Source organism: Sesamum indicum, linkage group LG9 (assembly GCF_000512975.1).
Source record: "Sesamum indicum cultivar Zhongzhi No. 13 linkage group LG9, S_indicum_v1.0, whole genome shotgun sequence".
NCBI lineage: Eukaryota > Viridiplantae > Streptophyta > Magnoliopsida > Lamiales > Pedaliaceae > Sesamum > Sesamum indicum.
In genome coordinates, this window is record NC_026153.1 from 7,912,463 (window position 1) to 7,930,444 (window position 17,982).

Genomic DNA, 17,982 nt, shown 5'->3' on the forward strand with positions numbered 1-17,982 from the left:
GAGAAAAAAAAATTACAAGTTAAGTAATAGTAAAAATCGAAAGTGTTTGAAAACAAAAGTTAAAAGTGAAAAAAGAAAAAAAAAAAAGTTGACGCTGTGGTATTTGAAAAATAATAACTTAATATTTATAATTTTATCAATAATTGTAAAAGATGATAGAGAGTTGTTTATAACTTTTGAATTAAATCAACATTTTATTTTAATTAGATTAAAAACAGAATCCGTAGAACAAAAATATCCTTTTCATCTTTTTTCTTGGCAGTAAGCTGATAATTGCTTATTTTAAGCATTTGTAAACATCCCCTGAAAAGATAACCTGGCATCTAAATCAATGAGTTGTCTTTAGAGAACATATGAGGCAATCGTGAATATTTTCTTTAATATAAATTTTTATGGGAGCCGGTTATCTTATTATTTATTTTAATTTATTGGAAATGTATATATATTTTAATTTCATAACAATACAATCATGATTTTATTAGACAAAAATAATCATGGCAACATATGGCACAAGAATTTTGGGCTCAAACATGTAGTAATGGTGGCACATATGCAATGATGAGAATAGATGAATAATAGACTGAATATATGTACCAAAAAGAGAAAAGTAATAATAATACAATGAATATAGCACTTGTGAATGTGCATGCACATAATAATATATAATTATTGTCAAAAAGAAAAAAAAGAAGGCAATTGATGTCTTGCATATTGTTCAATCAAATTATACTTTTGCTATAGACAAAAAAATAAATTCAAAATTTTTTGGATAAAATTACATGATAATTGATTATAACGTTGTAATAAATATAAAGGTAAATTACAACGAACTTTTTTTAGATTTGGCATAATTATGAATACCCCATTGTTGTTTGAAACCCCTGATATTTGATGAAATTATGTAATCCTTGAAAGGAGGTACGAAATTGTGAACTTTGCCCTTACTGTATTTTTTATATTTTTTTAAAAATTAAAATTATAAAAAAATCGAACGGGATGGATGAATTTTTTTAAAATTATAAAAAAATTGTCCAGTTAGTCCATAAAAAATATTTTTTTAAAAATAAATAAAATTATAATTTCTAATTTATAAGGGCATTTTGGTTAGTTCATCATAAAATGAATAAAAACCTTACATATTGAGCTAATTGTTAGACGATCGTTAAAATCGGGAGGGTATTGATAATTTTTCAAATAATGAGGAGGTATTTATAATTATACCAAATTTAATGTGAGGTTGTTGTAATTTATCCAAAATAGAATAAAGAGTAATGTAATTTGCTGAAATTTTAAAAGTAAGTTTGGAACTCATTTATTTTATCAAATAAATTTATAAAAATTCCACTATTTTATTTATTTAGTTATTCTTTCTGGATACGTGTTGTATCAAGTGAACTTATAAGTTTTCAAATGTATTATAATTTTTCTAGGAAAACACTGTAATTTAAAAATTACACACGACGAATTAAAAAGTATAATTGCATTAACTGAGAATTGAAAATGATATGCGTGTCATACACACGTTGATATGACATCAAAGTAAGATAAAATGCAGAAATTTTTTTAATCAACTCAGGTTTGGCCGTACCAAACTTACAGAATTAAAGTCTGTAATACACTTGTCATGTGATTAGTTATTATTTTTTTTTTTATCTGAACTTATATCACGGATGCCAAATTACTTGTGAATCAAGAAAAAGAGAAGGGTAATGTGGTAAATACACAATTTTACAATGATCACGCTCTTCAGGCTTCAGCAAAGAGTAAAAACTGGGCGAACACAGTCTTTCCCACTCCGCTCCTTTAGGTTCACATGCACTACTCCTTCCATTTTTACTCTTCCAGAACCAAGACAAAAACCTCTCTCTCCGTCTGTCTCTCTCTCTCTCTAGTTTCCCTTGGCTCTCCAGAATCCTTCCCTGGATATGATATGATCAACTTGTCTGTACAAACCAAATCCAACCGTTGGATTTCTTGAACCCCCTCCAATTCCATCCCTTGTGTTGTCTTCTTCCCTGTGAATAAAAGCTAATTCTTGAATGCACAAACAAACACATCCCATATTACATTGTTGCTGGGCTCAACTATATTCATACAACCACATTCTATATATGCTTTATCCATGGCGGATATCTACCAAGAACAGGGTGAGATTGTTGGCAATGGGAATGATATTAGCAGGGAAGATATTCAAGCTGCCATTGCCAAGAAGGCGGAGCTCAGAGCTCTTCACGCTGCTCTAATGCAGGGCAGCAGCCCTTCCAGCCTGAGATTCCCATCTGCCTCCCCTGTTTCTCGCCATTCCCCCCACTTTTCTGCCCAAGATTACCCTGTTTTTACCCCAGTAAGTATCGCTTTTCACCTTTTTTCCTAAGTTGGACTTCTTTTTATCCCTTTCAACCGTATCTTCAGTTCAATCTGTAACTGCAGCCAATGAGTTGTAATTGTGTTGGATGCTCTTTTTCTCACTTTTTAGTGTAATGTAGAAAATTTAAGGTTGCTATGTATGTTCTTGAGCTTTAATTTTTGCATTGGTTGATTTAACCATTCCAGGTAAATGAAGGTTTTTAAGGTTAATTTTGTCAAACTGGGCTCATATTGGCACAGTAATGCAGCTACTTCTTTCTAGATCTATGGAAATTGTAAATTTTTTGTTCTTTATGTCCCACTTTTTTGAAAGTTCCCAGCAGAATAAAAGAAATAAAAAAGAAAAAGGACGGAAATAAATCATAGATATTAGTCCATGGTTCAGGGAGCACAAAGTTACACATTAGTTTAAGCATAAGGTTTTGCTTTTTCAAGCAGATTAGAACATGTTTCTTGATTGGGTAAGAATCCACCTTAATGCAGTTTTCCAATTTGATGAAGCTCATTTAATATCTGAAATATAAACAGAGTTATGATGACGAGCCATTACCAGGGTACCACCAAATTCTGATGGAGAATCGGAACTACGGTGAAAGCTGGGGGGAGCGTGCCTTTGATGGAGGCAACGTTGATGAAACCGTCTTATCAGATTACAGAACGCCGAATGCATCTTCAAGAAAAGGGTTGCCACCTGATTTCATGAACTGTGAGGTCCATGTTTGCCCTGCAGATGATCAAGTTTCTGTTGCAGCTTCTTGTGTGAATAACAGTAATGTGTTTGGGTCATCACCCGGACCTGATTACTTCAGGCGTAGGAGAAATAGCATGGGGGAAATCAGATCAGTATCGTCTTGCAACAAATGCAGGCCTGCGATAATAAGCAGTGAGCCAGACGGCCTTACCAAGAACGGCAGGAAGTCTAACATTGTCGTCCCATTGACAGATTCACACTCTTCTCTTCACTCACATCCAAGAAACAAGGGGTTAAATTTTTCTTGGCTGTTTCCAAGGCTAAAGAAGAAAAACAAGAATGAAAGTTCACCGGTCCGTTTTCAGGCTGAGGAAGTACCACAAATGGTTAAGGACTCAGGGACTGCATCAGTTGAAACGTTGAGGAAAGAGCTAATGGAAGCAAATGAGAGTAGAGATGCAGCCTTGAATGAAGTTGCGGAAATGAGGTCATCGTTGGAGGAGTTCAGTCAGAAACTGGAGTATTTGGAGACTTACTGCGAAGAACTGAAGAAGGCCTTAAAACAAGCCGTGCAGGTAAAGATTTCTCTGCCTGCTGAAAAGCTGGAAAATCCTCCAAGAAGAGGAAAATCAATTGATGGGATTGCAGAAAACTCAATGCCTGTGAGTGAGGAAGTAATGGTTGAGGGCTTCTTGCAAATCGTATCAGAAGCAAGATTATCAGTGAAGCAATTCTGCAAGACTCTACTCGGGCAACTTGATGAAACTGACCATACTCTAGCCGAAACCTTGAACCTGCTGCTTCAACCATACAAGCTGTCCCTAAACTCAAAATATTCCAAAGCAGTTCTATACCATTTGGAGGCCATCATAAACCAGTCACTCTATCAGGACTTTGAGAACTGTGTGTTCCAGAAAAACGGCGCCCAAAAGCTCCTGGACCCTCAACAAGACCGCCAAGCTCGTTTCCAGTCATTTGTCGCGTTGAGAAATCTAAGTTGGAACGAAGTATTGAGAAAAGGGACTAAGTTTTACAGTGAAGAATTTAGCAAGTACTGTGATAAAAAAATGAGTGGAATCATCACAACTTTAGGGTGGACTAGGCCATGGTCTGAGCAGCTCCTCCAGGCCTTTTTTGTGGCTGCAAAGTGCATATGGTTGCTGCATTTGCTCGCATTCTCGTTCAATCAGCCTTTGGGAATTCTGAGAGTCGAGGAGAACATGCTCTTTGAATCCGACTACATGGAGGATATTTTCGCTGACAGGCAAAGATCGCAGGGCCCGAGCCGAGTCAAGATCATGGTAATGCCAGGTTTTTATGTGCTAGATAGAGTACTCAAGTGTAAGGTTCTCTGCAGATATAAATCTGTATCCTAATTCTGAGTAGTTTTCATCTGTTCTCTTTTTTCTTTTATCTCTTTGAAGTGTTCAAATGCTTCATGAATAAACCAATAACTTGTAATTTCTATCTACTCTTGATCACTTATTGCATAAGAAGCTTGTTTAGGTCACACAATCAGAATCTGATCCTTGGCTATGAGAAAGGGTGACTATGCTCAAAAATCCAATGTATTTTCGTCTTACCGTCAGTGGTTGTGATCTAGTGGAAAAAGGGATGTATAGACACTATAATATCATGAGTTCGATTCTACATGGAGATATTTAGTAGGACTAAACGTAGTTTGATAATTATTTGAATTTATTAGGGCAATGATGGGTGTGGGTACAATTGATGTGGTGGGGTTGGTGGGCATGTCAGGTAACAAGATTGGAGAGGGACAATTTAACGACTTAGAGAGAGAGGCCCACCAACGGTAATGGGCTCTCCCTATACGTTCCATTTCACCTAACACATATTCCTCTTTCATGTAAATTATTGGTGTTTTCATATAAAGTCGCATTCTTGTTGCCCGCTCTCGGTTTTGATGAATCATTTAATCATTGATCATTATAATCCCTTAGGATTCCCACGTACTCAAGTACAAGCTATGTTGTACATTTTTAATAATAATATTTTGTTTTATTTTGATTCCAATAATTGAAACACACATCATATTAATTTCGTGCAACAAACTTCCTTATAAAATAATAGGTAAATTATAATAAATTCATTTAAAATGTGACATAATTATGACTACTTTCTTATTATTTTGAAAATTATCAATACCCTTCGTGGTGTTTGATGAAAGTTTAGAATTGTCAATTTTACTCTTGTTGTATCTCTTTTTTTTTTAAAAAAAAAAAGTGGTAAAAAATTCAAACAAGGTGGATGAAAAAACCGTGAAAAAAAAATTATTGACTTAGTATATAAAAAAAATTTAAGAAATAAGTAAAATTATAATTTATATTTCATAAAAGCATTTTAGTCAGTTGACCACAAAAAAAAAAAAGCTAACTAATTAGGCTAGTTGTCGGACGACACGATCAGTTGTTGTATTAATATTTTTTTGAAATAACGATAAAATATTTGTAATCATGTTAAATTTTAATAAAAAAACTTATTATAATTTACCCAAAATAATCAAATGCAAAAATCCCTCTTGAAGGTAAAAAATAGGACAATGCAACATCCGAAACTCATTAAGAAAAGGACAATGCGACTTCTTAATGTGTAGATAACGAGTTATCTTTCTTTCATTCTTTATAAAGTTGGAAAATAAGTTTTTATTTCTTTTAAAAAAAGATTTTGTGTTTATTAATTTCATAGGGGTATGAGCCGTATGGCATAGGCATATTCCTCCGTGACATGTTTCTGGAATATCACCTCTATTTTTTTCATTTATCTTGCATCATATGTGTATTAAAGTATTTTCTAATGCTCCTACCCAAATTCATGTATAAATAAAATATATAAACAATATGATTTAATTTCAGTAGAAGAATGCACCTAAGATAATTGTAAAAATCCAAACTATTATTTTTTTTATATAAATAATATAATTTAAAAAATAATCAATTACGTAATAATTATTACATTATTTACTATGTAATTAATTTTTAATATTTGAAAGAAAAAATTGGGACCGTCAAAATCGGTGATTGACAGAACTACAAGAATAGGGAGACCCTCGATCTTTCCACCTAAGATATTTTCACTTCCCCACTCTTCCTCCCTCCAAAAGCACTAAAGCAGCCAAAATATCTTCCAACTTCCAACACCTTCCCCTCTCCACCTTCTCTCTTCGCGACTAACTGTCGCCGAACCTTCTAGAAACCACCGCCCACCGTAATGTCCACCGCATCCTCCTCTTCATCCGCCTCCTCCCTGGAGACCCCTGTACTCGACTCCCAGCTCTCTACCCTTTTGCAGCGGATAACGGAGGAAGGTGGCTACGCCTTCGTCTCCATGGCCGCTCTAGCGGCGTCGGGAGACACTCGAGGGGCGGAGGCCGCAAAGGATATGGCGTGGGAGCAGCTCCACTCCGGTCCCTGGCACTCGGTGGTGCCCATCTGGCGCGACGCTTATGCAATGGCGTGCCTCCACGTGGCCAAACACCATTACTCCTCCGGTGAATTGGAGCTCGCTCTCAGAGCGCTTGACATGGGACTCATCATGGGCGGATTGGCTCTCAGAGATGATCTGAATTTGTGTGTTGGAAAAGTCACCGCTGCTTTGAGAGGAAAGGAGGTCTGTGAAAATGGCACTGAGCAGCCGAAGGTTGAGTGGTGTAAAGATTTCAACTTGGCGGAGGTGAGGTTTGTTTATCTCTGAGTCTATTTTTGTAGTAGTAGCTTTTGAAAGGCATAAATTGTGAAGCATCAAGTACGACAAATTGATGGAACATATTACATATATACGTATTTTCAACAATATACAAATAAAATTGTAGTCCGGGCTCAGTCGAACCTGAATCAAAGCAAGACACTTGCCTTGTTATTAGTTTACATTTCAGAAAAAGTGACCAATAATAAGTGTACATTTGATTCTGATTGATTTGGTTCGGCCAAACTTGATCGGGTAAGAATTCTACTAGTATCACTACACCAATACAGGGAACATCGAAACAGAGCATGTATATGAAGTAAGTCAACACGCGAAGAAATTACAAAACAACCATTAAAAGAAGTCTGTTTTGGATTTTTGTCATAGTTGTTTGATTTGTAAACTAATGAGGTCACGACGAAAAGCCTGTTGATATGTTCATAGAGTCAAGCTCTCTTTGAGTTCCAATGCTTCATCTCAGTTCGTGAGAAACGGGAAAGTTGCGCTATGATCAATATAAGTTGAATTTACGCAAGAATCAATTCCTTCTAAAATTACTTTAAACAGAAAGCTTTTCAAGAAATTAGTATTGTTATAAAACTTAAAGACATCCTCTGTGGAAGGATGGTGGGACGAAATCACTTTTGCTACCACTTTGCAACTCCCATCTTGTTAGATGGAACAAATATATAAGCTATGGCAAAGACATAAATCACTGATAAAGCCCAAACTTTTATGTTAAAAGCTTAACGTGGTATATTAACAAAGTTCCCTTTCTTTTTCATCTTGGATTTTAACATACAGATGCTAAGGTTGTTACCTGTGAGGTCACTTTCTTGTCATACAGTGGGGAGAAAGTCGGGTCTGTCACTGGAAGGATTCTTGCAGGAACATTTGCTTTGTGGTTCTCCAGTCATAATTAGTGATTGCATGACTCATTGGCCAGCCAAGGATAGGTGGAATGACATTAATTACCTGAAAAAGGTTGCAGGTTTACGCACAGTTCCGGTTAAGGTACATTCCGTCATTGTCTTGATTGTCTTTGGAATCTACTTGTGGTTTTATCTTTTGTTGCATGTACATGGAACATCCATGTTTAATCCTATAAGTGAACAAAATTTGACGTTGACTCTTGATCAATTTGTCATCATCATTAAATCATGTTCTGTATCTCTTCAAAATATAGGAGAGACGAGGGCAGGGATTGCTGTGAGAGTCATCCAACATCAGCTTTTTTCCCCTTTTGTTTCTCTCTTCCTCTGGTAATTTTCTTCTATGTGTTTGTGTTGGGATGTGCATTGTGAAAAATACCATGCAGGTCGGGAGAAACTATTTGCGAGCAGAGTGTAACCAAGAGTTGATCACATTTTCTGAGTTTCTTGAGAGAATTCAATTCAATGGCTGCTCCTCGAGAGACATGACTTTTTTAGCTCAGCACCAACTGTTTGATCAGGTATGCAAATTGATTTTGTAGAACAAGATGCATCTCGTGGTCTATGGGTAGATTTGGATCATCGTCTTGGTAGTCTTTCCCACTGATCCTATCTAAATGCAGATACAAGAACTAAAGCAGGATATTGTTACACCTGACTACTGTTTTGCTGGTGGCGGAGAGATCAGATCGCTTAATGCTTGGTTTGGTCCACCTGGGGTAGTAACGCCATTGCATTACGATCCACACTATAACCTACTTGCTCAGGTAAGGAAGACTATACTCTGAAATGCCTGCATAGATATTGCGTCTTGTACTTGTCGTCCATGAGACTTGTGCTTGTTAATGTTTATATTTCCCATCTCTTTTCCTAGAATGATAATTTTGCACTTATAATCAGGTTGTGGGCAAAAAGTATATACGACTCTATCCTGCTTCATTGTCAGAAGAGCTATATCCTCACTCAGAATCCATGCTCAGCAATTTCAGTCAGGTAGTTTGCTTGCTCCTGCTTTACATACACAAAAAAATATGCCACTAATACTATTAGGCGTTCGGGAAGCTTCACTTCCTGACTAATTTAAGTTGATTTTTCCTTCTTCTTGGCTGTATTTGCCTTTGATGCTGTTCCTAACTTTGTCTATGTTCTTCTTGAGTTCTGATATGGATGCAGTTTCATTGATTAACATGAAATTAAATGGAATATTCTCAAATCAACATTCAAGAGTTTCATCTTCAGGGGAAAAAAAAAACAAGAAGATCTGGTTTGCATTTATCTACGTAATCACACTCTTGTCCAGACCTTTGTCTGATTGGAACAAGCAAATAATTGATCATAATACACAACATAGAGCTGATGGCAATAATTGATGAATCAGCATATGCATGATTGTGAAAGTGAAATGAACCTTGAGGACCCCTTCATGCATGGCAAGCTGCCAAAGTACTTCAAGGAAATGGGGACCAAGTACATGCAAAAAGACGCAGCATCACCTTGAGTGGCGTGGGCCTGCTCTACTTGGTGCTGCATGTAATGCACAGAACTTACTCCATTTTCAGGAAAATAGGCATGTGTCAATTTCTGCTGCACACAATGCACCAACCACTGGATGCAACATTCACAAGCCCAAATTTGCATTACGCGCCTTGAGTTGGTTTGGATTTTTGGATACCACATTCTCCTTGAAAAAATTACTACCTGTGCTTCTTGTTTATTACAAAGTGGATATCTTTTGTTCCCTATATTTATTTGTCTTGTTTATGTCTGTGGAAGGTTGACCTAGATAACATAGATGAGAAAGAGTTTCCTGAAGCGTTGGATCTGGAATTCCTGGACTGCATACTTGAGGAAGGAGAAATGCTGTACATCCCTCCAAATTGGTGGCACTATGTAAGGTCTCTCACCACTAGTTTTTCAGTTAGCTTTTGGTGGAGCCATACAGGAAATCCTCTGGCCCCCTAATTCGCCTCCTCTCTGTTCTTTCTTGTATTGCGAACAGAACCCATGTTTCTATATATGTAGTGAATATTCTAACACGAATTTGCTGCTGTCAAGTTTTCTGAATGAATATTCTAACACGAATTTGCTACTGTCAAGTTTTCTGAATGAACAAAACTGTAGTTTTTGTTTCATAATCTATTATCTGTGTTCGTTCTTCGGTTTAAGTACATATTATTGTCTATTTTGTTCCCCGCATATCATGCCTGGAAGAAGAAGAGTTTCATCTTTCCTTGGACACATAATTCTCCATCAAAGTCGTCTGGCAAATACCATGTCCTTTTCGTTCAACAAATGCATACCAAGAAAGAAAATATCCCTATTTTTGTCCTTCTCAATTATTATGTATTATTCCAATATACAACTACATAATCATTCTGTTGAAAAGTAGTCTTAAACAAACATTTGATGTTTTTAAATCACCTGTCAACTGTATTATCATCATGCATTCGCTCATCTCTGAATTATATTACTCCTACCTCCAATCATTACCCTCTTCCTCCCCTTCACCTGTTGTTCTTCCTCTCAACTAGCATGGAAAACCCACGCCAATACATAGTGCTATTCCCGTTCATGTCGCAAGGCCATTTCATTCCCTTTCTAGCCTTAGCCCAACTCTTAGAGCAAAAGGGCTTCTCCATTGTCTTTGTCAGCACACCTCTCAACGTCAAGAACCTTCAAAAGTCTCTTTCTCCAACCTCCGTCAAATTTGCCGAAATCTCCTACAACGCCGCCGACCACGGCTTCCCTCCCAACGCCGAGAACACCGATTCACTTCCCAATGACCTCATTATCCCCTTCATCAATGCCACTCCTTCTCTTAAACTCCCCTTCCGAACTCTACTCTCCGATCTTATCAGCAGCGGCCAAAAGCCACTATGTGTGGTGTCTGACTTCTTGTTCGGATGGGCTGCTGATGCAGCCCACGAGTTCGGGATATTTCATTTGATTTTCAGTGTTACGGGTGGATTTGGGATGGCTTGTTACTGTTCCATGTGGCTGAATTCACCCCACAGGAACAGTCAGAGTGTTGAGTTTCTGCTGCCTGATTTTCCCGAAGCCGGAAACATTCATATTACCCAAGTGACCCCTGCTATGCTGGTGGCGATGGAGAAAGATCCCTTGACGAATTTCCAGCGGAAAAATGTCCTCTCATGGGCGAATTCAGATGGTCTTCTCCTCAATACTGTTGAAGAGCTGGACAAACTTGGTGTACTGTATTTTCAGCGTAAATTAGGGATTCCGGTTTGGGCAATCGGGCCTCTGTTATTATCAGAAAAGGACAGATCAAGAACCGGTAGATTATCAACAATCAGTACCGAAGATTGCATCCAATGGTTGGACCAAAAAGAGCCAAATTCCGTGATATACATATCTTTTGGCTCACAGAATACAATCCCTGCATCGCAAATGATGAAGCTGGCGAAGGCCCTGGAATCCAGCGGCAGAAATTTCATATGGGTTGTCAGGCCGCCATTTGGATTCGACATAAATGCAGAGTTCCAAGCGGAAGAATGGCTGCCGGAAGGATTTTTGCAGCGGATTCATGAACAAGACAGAGGGTTAATTATCAGCAAATGGGCACCCCAGGTGGAGATTTTGGCTCACAAATCTGTGGCTGCATTTATTAGCCACTGTGGATGGAATTCAGTGCTCGAGACAATGAAGTACGGGGTGCCAGTGATTGCTTGGTCTATAGCAGCTGACCAGCATTACAATGCAAAGTTCTTGGTGGAGAAGGCCGGAATTTGTGTGGAAGTGGCCAGAGGGATTAGCTTTGAAGTCATGTCAGAGGATATTGTAGATAAGATAGAATTTATGATGGGCGAAGGAGAAGGGATGAGAAGAAAAGCGTGTGAGATCAAAGAAACAATCAAAGACGCCATGAGAGATGAGGAGAGTTACAGGGGCTCTTCTGTGAAAAATGTGGAAGAGTTCATTGCTGCTGCTTACACCAAATAATCAGGTATTGAATTATAACATTCCAAAATAGAAAAAAGAAGGGAAAATTTTCTCAGGATGCTATGCTATCGATTTTCATTAAAACAGCAAATATTGGAGGCAAAGATGAAATAATTGAATAATGTGGGTGGAATAACTATATATTGTTTGATTTATAATGATATCTCAATATAATTACACTGAGCTTCATGGGGTTTAGGAATCAGTATCAAACAACTCTTCAAATTACAAATTTCTCTTTGATCTACCAAGCACAATGGATGATGGTGATGTTCGTGTACTTGTTCCTTTATCAATATTTATGCAAAGAGAACCATGTAGACTAGTGTTTCAGGCTTTATTAGCAAGAGCACTTGAAATTTGATTCCATTTCAATGTTTAGAACCAACTACATTTGCAATTTATTGTGAAAATAGCAACCAAATTTCACAATCTTACTCTGTTCTTGCAAGTAATCCTATTTGCTTAGAGACCTACTTGCTTTGGCTAACAGCAGTAACCCTTTCCCTCCCTTGTAGTGCAGCTACGAAGAGACCTTCCATGGTTTTCACAGAGGAACCATTGTAATCTCCATCATCCCTTACGGCATCTCTCATGATCTCTTTAACCTCACAAGCTTTCCTCCTAATTTCTTTTGCTTTCTCGTTTTCACCCATCACCAACTCAATCTTTTCCATAATATCTTTCTCCTTTATCTCGAAACTAGTCCCTCTAGCCACTTCCACGCACACTCCAACCTCCTCGACCAACCACTTTGTATTGTAAAATTGATCAGCGTGCATCGGCCAACCATTTTTCAGTGATTCCAGCACTGAATTCCATCCACAATGGTGTTGTGTTACCTGCAAGAAAAAGAAGGGGAAGACGAAGATAGAGGGGGTTGCCCTAGAAAAAACCAGGGAGAAGGAAAACAAAACTAATTAAAGAAAACATAAAATAAATTGCACGCTAACGGCCTGAGTTGGAAGGTGCTGGAGCTGAGCTCTGCCATGGCTGTGGATGGGTAGTGCGCAGTTGGTGACGACCAAGTGATTTCTTAGCCGTTGGATGAGCTTGAGTAGCGCCCTTCGATTTGCAGTAATTTGTTCCCAGCACGACGTTGCATGACCTGGGATCAATAACCCCCAATTTCTAGAAACGGCATAGGTTTGCATCTGGTCGGTGCCCTTGATCTGACGATTGTCATCTCTCTGAATCTTGCGGCTGCGATCTCTTTTACTAGTTCCGGACAATACTGTAACAAATGCAGACACGGATTTATGCGCCAAAATCTCCACCTGGGGTGCCCATTTCTTGACAATGAATCCCCTTTCTTGATCTTGAACACACTGCAAGAACCCTTCTGGGAACCAGTCTTGTAGCACAAACTCTTTACTTGTGTCAAATCCGAATGGCGGCCTAACAACCCATTTGCAATTCCTGCCACTTGCATTCGGGGGCTTTTGCCAGCTTCTCCATATGTGAAGCCGAGATTGTGTTTTGTGAGCCAAAAGATATGTATATCACGGAATTTGGCCCTTTCTGGTCCAACCACTGGATATATCTCAGGACTAATTGTTGATTGCCTGCCAATTCTTGCCCGGTCTTCTTCTGATAATAATAGAGATCCAATTGACCAAACAGGAATCCTAATTTCCTCTGAAGATACGGTGTTGCAACCTTGTTGAGCTTTTCAACTATATTAAGAAGCAGCCCCCATCTGAATTCCCCAGGAAATTTGTTAAAAGGTCATCTTCCTCTGGTATTTGAGCAGCAGCAAATAGTTGAGTGACATGAAATTTCCCAGTGATGTAGGTCGCTCAAAATCAGGATTTCCGGATCGGGGTCGCTAGGTCGAGCAACCGGGTCGTGATCGCTAACTCCCTCTTTCAAGCTACCTGGTGCGGATCCTGAGAACACAGCAAACGTCAGACTAGCCGAGAGGCCCTCGGCGATGGCCCTCCGATGCTTAAGTCAGAAAGAATGGGATCGAATAATAAGGTAACGGGATCGAATTAGAGCACAAATTGGCGGTAAAAGTAGATAGTTAAAAACGTATTTAAAATACCATAAATGAGGGTATTTATACTGGTACGGCACCCTCTGCGAGCACCACACGTGGCACCAGTGAGGGTGCGCCACGTCACCCTCTGTCGGACCTGCAGCCGCCGCTGCTGCAACTGTGCAGTGGGCCCCACCAGGCTCAGTCATAGGCTCAGTTATAGGTGCAGACATGATTACTGCCTTGGGTGTGGTGATTATGCCCAAAATAGGAGGGGCATTTTGGTAATTATGCAAATTCCCTCATCACCCAGCTTCAGGGAACTCAATACTTTATGGGACTCTGAGTAGAAACAAACCATCCCAAACCCCCCTCAAGTGCTGAAATTGCATGGAAGATCCCAAGCTAATGCGCTACACCAAAAAACATGTCTGAAACTACACCTCCATGTTCTTGGATAAGATTTTAGAGGAGGTTTCTGAAGGGCAGGCAGGGGATGAGAGTTTTCAGAGTCGTGATCAGAGATGTTGAAGGGGATTTCAACAAGCTTAATGTTGTTGGAGGATGGAGGAAGAGATCTGTGGAGTTACTTGATGTTGAGAGGGGTGTGATGGCATAGCCCTTTTGCGCCATGTGTTGAGCTAAGGCTAGAAAGGGAAGGATATGGCCTTGTGCCATGTAAGGAAAGAGCAGACTGTGTTTCCACAGGAATTGGGACAAAACAAACAAGAATTGGTGTATGGATTTTCAGGAGGAGAAGATATTTATCCTGTGTTTCTACACTATAATTCATATTAATAATTGTGTAACTGTTTTATTAATTAATATATAGTGTATCTGTCTGTTTCTCAACTCAAAGTTAGGTGTCTGACGCTAGTTAAGAATAGACCCATATTAGAATGTAGGTGGCAAGGCAACCTTGTTCATCATTCTTCCCAAAAAACACACTAGAAATCAAAAATCAATCAGAAAATGAAAAATGATATTCTCAATAATCGTGCAAAAAATTATTCATGAAAACTATGCTATCATAATGAAATAACTCCACACGTGTCTCCATATATATATACATCGGTAAAATACAATTTATCCCCGTATTATAAAATGTGTGCAAAATACCTTTTTATGAAACGGAAAAAAACACTACAAATCCCTTTAATATTTAAAAAAAATAGCAAAACAACCCTCCATGCCTTGGTGGTTAATAAGTGCTTTTTTTTATAGTTATAGAATGACATTTCTATTTTTATTTATATACAGATCAATTTTATTCTAAAAGTTAGGTACAGTCGTATAAAAAGGCGAGGGTATCATACCATCGGAATTGAGGGCGTGTTTTGTTATATATGAAAATGTTAAGAGATTTTTTCAGTATTTTTTTTTTTAATTTTTTGTGGAAAGGTATTTTTAAACATTTTCTAGGACTGATGGGCCAAATTTGAGATATGTACTTACTGCCCCCAAGTTTTTTCCTCCTTTGCAAAAGCGTTATCAGGAAATCGTTCATTGCTTTGGCCGAAGACTCCTTACTGCATTCATGATCATCACTCGCATTTCCAACTGTCTCCATAACCTTCCACGCTTTTCTCCTCATCACACGCCCTTCATCCTGCTTAGCTTCGGCGCTGACCGCATTAGCCACTCCAACACAAGATTCTATTGAGATTTTTTGTAATGTGATTTTACTGTTTTTAAAGTAAAATTTGTTTTCATTTTGATTTTGTGCGATCTTGATCAACATCATGATCTAAGTTAATTGTTGGTCAAAGAAAAATAATGCGATCTCAATTTTATGATTTAAGATAATGGGTGTTACCAACTTTCAATATGGCTTGGGGTATTTATAGAACCTAAACAAGTTCTACTACCCGACACGTGTCGTCTCCTGGACCCTTCATGCATTGACTAAGCATTGCCTCATCTCTCCAACTGTACGGATCGGTTTATGGGTCGGACTAGAGCAACCCGACCCGGCTATCAACACCCTGACCCAATTCGACTAGCAATCTTATTTGCGACCTTGGGTGAAATGTCCATATTGCCCTTAATAAAAGATTTTTTTTTTGTATTTTGGCAATAAATTCCTCATCATCATATATTATTGTTGGTGGGTAAATAAAAATCACTTATAAAATACAACAAAATCAATCAAGACTTGTCGAACAATAATTTCAGAAACCTTTTTTTTAGGAGTATCCACGGTGCCGACTGGACCAAGGTAGATAATTTTTCAGCCAAACCGAATATTTGCTGTTTTTAAATAATTTAGTCGAAGCTTCAGATAATTATCAAAATTGCACTTTGGTCTAATTGGGTTGCGCGATTTTTGTGGCCTTTAGTATAGAGTCAATTATTTGTACAATCATATTGGTATTTTGTGACAACTTATATTTTTGTTATAATTATTTTGTCAGAATAAATATATTTTTCTGTAGTGATAGTTAGCAAAAATGTAAAAAATAATATATCACTTACAATGTGTAAAAAAAAAAGTACCTAGACATGATTATATATTTATTATAGAAGAATAAAAATAAGTTTTTGAGAAAAAAAAGCCCCTATCTCGAATTAAGTTATACAAGAAACTAATTATAATAATATTTAAGTATTAAAAAATATTTTTTGAAATAAAATAAACTAATTATGAAAATAGATTGTAACAAAATAATAATAAATATTATATCATCTATTATACTATCAATGGCATAGAAAATATGGAAGATTATCAATAACCTAGTCAATTAATTAATTAATCTCATTTATATATTATATATTATACAATACTAATAATAAATATCGTAATTGTATTATTCTCTTGAATATTCATTTATATATCATCAAAATTTTAGGATAAACATATAAAAAATTATAGTATATTATTATTGTTCATCATCTTCTTATTATTGCGGTAGAACGCAGTTTATGCAATCTACGTAAACATAAAATCAAAACCACCCTTAGCTTGCTAATTCCGAAGTGGTTTGAGTTGGGCCAATCGATCGAGACGGTCTGATAATTTTGTCAAATATCCCTACGTACCCCTTTCAAAAACAATTCGAAAAACTAAAATATGAAGTAAAGAACATATAAAAATTGAAGCATGCATCTATTCAATTTATATCTCTTTAATTCAAAAGTTGCAATCTTTTGAAAAAATATATTTTTTGATAAGATGCTTCTCGTTTTAAACCAGCGAGATACTGGGGGAGATTTCTCGTTTTAAACCAGCAAGATCTTGGAAAACACGGCAGCCAAAACTCATCAGAGGTTGATTTCAGGTGAGGATTTAGCCATGATGTGTGCCAGGCAGGCATGCCGTACCCTCCGCCAGCATTGTAAATAGCATGACGCGTACCGAATCCATGGCCAACCTCGGCAGACCTGCGAAAAACATGTCGGCGATAATGCCGAGCGGTGGATTTTCAGCTTTCACAAGACCGGAGATGAGCTTTCTGAAGGCGGGCTCGAGGGAGGGGGAAGATTCGATGAGGCAGAGCAAGAGGGGGCGAGAGAGAGCTTCGGTGGTCTCGGAGTTGGGAGGAAAACCGTGTTTGGTGCTGTGGAAAGGGATTTCCAGCAGGTAAACGTTGGAGAGGTTTGGGAGATTTTGTCTAAAGTTTTTTGATGATCAGAGGAGTGTTAACAAAAGTTGTAGCATAGCCCTTTTGTTCTAACCTCAGTGCTAGTGACAAGAAAGGTAATATGTAATCTATGTGCCATGAATGTGAACAAAACTATGTTTTCTTGCTGCCGAGACATTTCTTTCCTTTTTGCACTTTACTATGAAGCAGCAGAAGAAAACCTAAGAACGTACAGCAAATAAAATTCTGCTCAAGAAATATTGACAAATATGAAATAGGAAATTTCTATTGATTTCGTTTCTATATGTGATGTGCATGTAGATGCAGAAAGGTAACCTGCAGATTTACAGATGCAATAGGAAGACAAGATAATTATGTTAATGGCTAGATTTTCACGGGTGAATTGGTTTCGATCATTATAGAATCTAGATTTGCAAGCATGCATGCAGCATGGCGTCCATAAATCATAATTACGAATGTATAAAAGGCAGTAAATTATATCATTATAGGATCATTTCAATATGGAAATTCGCTAAATTTTGAATCCATATATATAATAAGAAAGATACAAAATATTTAATGTTAATCGGGAAACAATTAAAATCTAATTTTCAGTTAAATCCATACTACCCTCAGTGTTTTGTGTATCAGTTTGGCCTCCATAACACTGGCTTAAACTTAAGGAGAAGTAATCAATCACCAAGCAACTGCAGTTGCACTTATTCCAATGTGTATTAAGATTTTGAATTGATTCTGGACAAGAATTAT

The 17,982-nt window shown here is 37.6% G+C and overlaps 4 protein-coding genes across 6 annotated transcripts; 3 read left to right on the plus strand and 1 right to left on the minus strand.

Moving 5' to 3' along the window:
- Window positions 1,785–4,620, plus strand: LOC105171081 (IRK-interacting protein). Its single transcript, XM_011092094.2, has 2 exons — window positions 1,785–2,344; window positions 2,896–4,620. The coding sequence occupies exons 1-2, from the start codon at window positions 2,123–2,125 to the stop codon at window positions 4,432–4,434; spliced, it is 1,761 nt and encodes a 586-aa protein (XP_011090396.1). The 5' UTR covers window positions 1,785–2,122; the 3' UTR covers window positions 4,435–4,620.
- Window positions 6,159–9,850, plus strand: LOC105171083 (lysine-specific demethylase JMJ30-like). Its single transcript, XM_011092096.2, has 6 exons — window positions 6,159–6,748; window positions 7,565–7,774; window positions 8,079–8,213; window positions 8,316–8,459; window positions 8,593–8,685; window positions 9,466–9,850. The coding sequence occupies exons 1-6, from the start codon at window positions 6,287–6,289 to the stop codon at window positions 9,652–9,654; spliced, it is 1,233 nt and encodes a 410-aa protein (XP_011090398.1). The 5' UTR covers window positions 6,159–6,286; the 3' UTR covers window positions 9,655–9,850.
- LOC105171082 (UDP-glycosyltransferase 92A1) lies at window positions 9,942–12,533 on the plus strand. Of its 2 annotated transcripts, none has more exons than XM_020696755.1 (2): window positions 9,942–11,656; window positions 12,171–12,533. In XM_020696755.1, exon 1 carries the CDS (start codon window positions 10,099–10,101, stop codon window positions 11,650–11,652), a length of 1,554 nt encoding a protein of 517 aa, XP_020552414.1. In that variant the 5' UTR covers window positions 9,942–10,098; the 3' UTR covers window positions 11,653–11,656; window positions 12,171–12,533. The 2 variants fall into 2 exon arrangements, with proteins under 2 accessions (XP_020552414.1, XP_011090397.2); XM_011092095.2 differs by having other exon boundaries at window positions 12,176–12,533.
- On the minus strand, window positions 11,647–14,471 carry LOC105171084 (UDP-glycosyltransferase 92A1-like). 2 transcript variants are annotated; one of them, XM_011092098.2, is made up of 3 exons: window positions 13,700–14,471; window positions 12,606–13,541; window positions 11,647–12,494 (listed from the first exon to the last, which is right to left on the minus strand). In XM_011092098.2, exons 2-3 carry the CDS (start codon window positions 12,804–12,806, stop codon window positions 12,126–12,128), a joined length of 570 nt encoding a protein of 189 aa, XP_011090400.1. In that variant the 5' UTR covers window positions 12,807–13,541; window positions 13,700–14,471; the 3' UTR covers window positions 11,647–12,125. The 2 variants fall into 2 exon arrangements, with proteins under 2 accessions (XP_011090400.1, XP_011090399.1); XM_011092097.2 differs by having other exon boundaries at window positions 12,606–14,471.

What these genes read in the sequence shown, in the direction of transcription:
- LOC105171083 (XM_011092096.2), top strand. Translation starts at nt 6,287, where the DNA reads ATGTCCACCGCATCCTCCTCTTCATCCGCCTCCTCCCTGGAGACCCCT. An exon ending in TACGCACAGTTCCGGTTAAG is followed by an intron (nt 7,775 to 8,078) that starts GTACATTCCGTC and finishes AATACCATGCAG; the next exon opens with GTCGGGAGAAACTATTTGCG. An exon ending in TGCTCAGCAATTTCAGTCAG is followed by an intron (nt 8,686 to 9,465) that starts GTAGTTTGCTTG and finishes TGTCTGTGGAAG; the next exon opens with GTTGACCTAGATAACATAGA.
- LOC105171082 (XM_020696755.1), top strand. Translation starts at nt 10,099, where the DNA reads ATGTTTTTAAATCACCTGTCAACTGTATTATCATCATGCATTCGCTCA.
- LOC105171081 (XM_011092094.2), top strand. Translation starts at nt 2,123, where the DNA reads ATGGCGGATATCTACCAAGAACAGGGTGAGATTGTTGGCAATGGGAAT. An exon ending in ATTACCCTGTTTTTACCCCA is followed by an intron (nt 2,345 to 2,895) that starts GTAAGTATCGCT and finishes AAATATAAACAG; the next exon opens with AGTTATGATGACGAGCCATT.
- LOC105171084 (XM_011092098.2), bottom strand. Translation starts at nt 12,806, where the DNA reads ATGCAAACCTATGCCGTTTCTAGAAATTGGGGGTTATTGATCCCAGGT. An exon ending in AGCACCTTCCAACTCAGGCC is followed by an intron (nt 12,495 to 12,605) that starts GTTAGCGTGCAA and finishes TTTTTCTTGCAG; the next exon opens with GTAACACAACACCATTGTGG.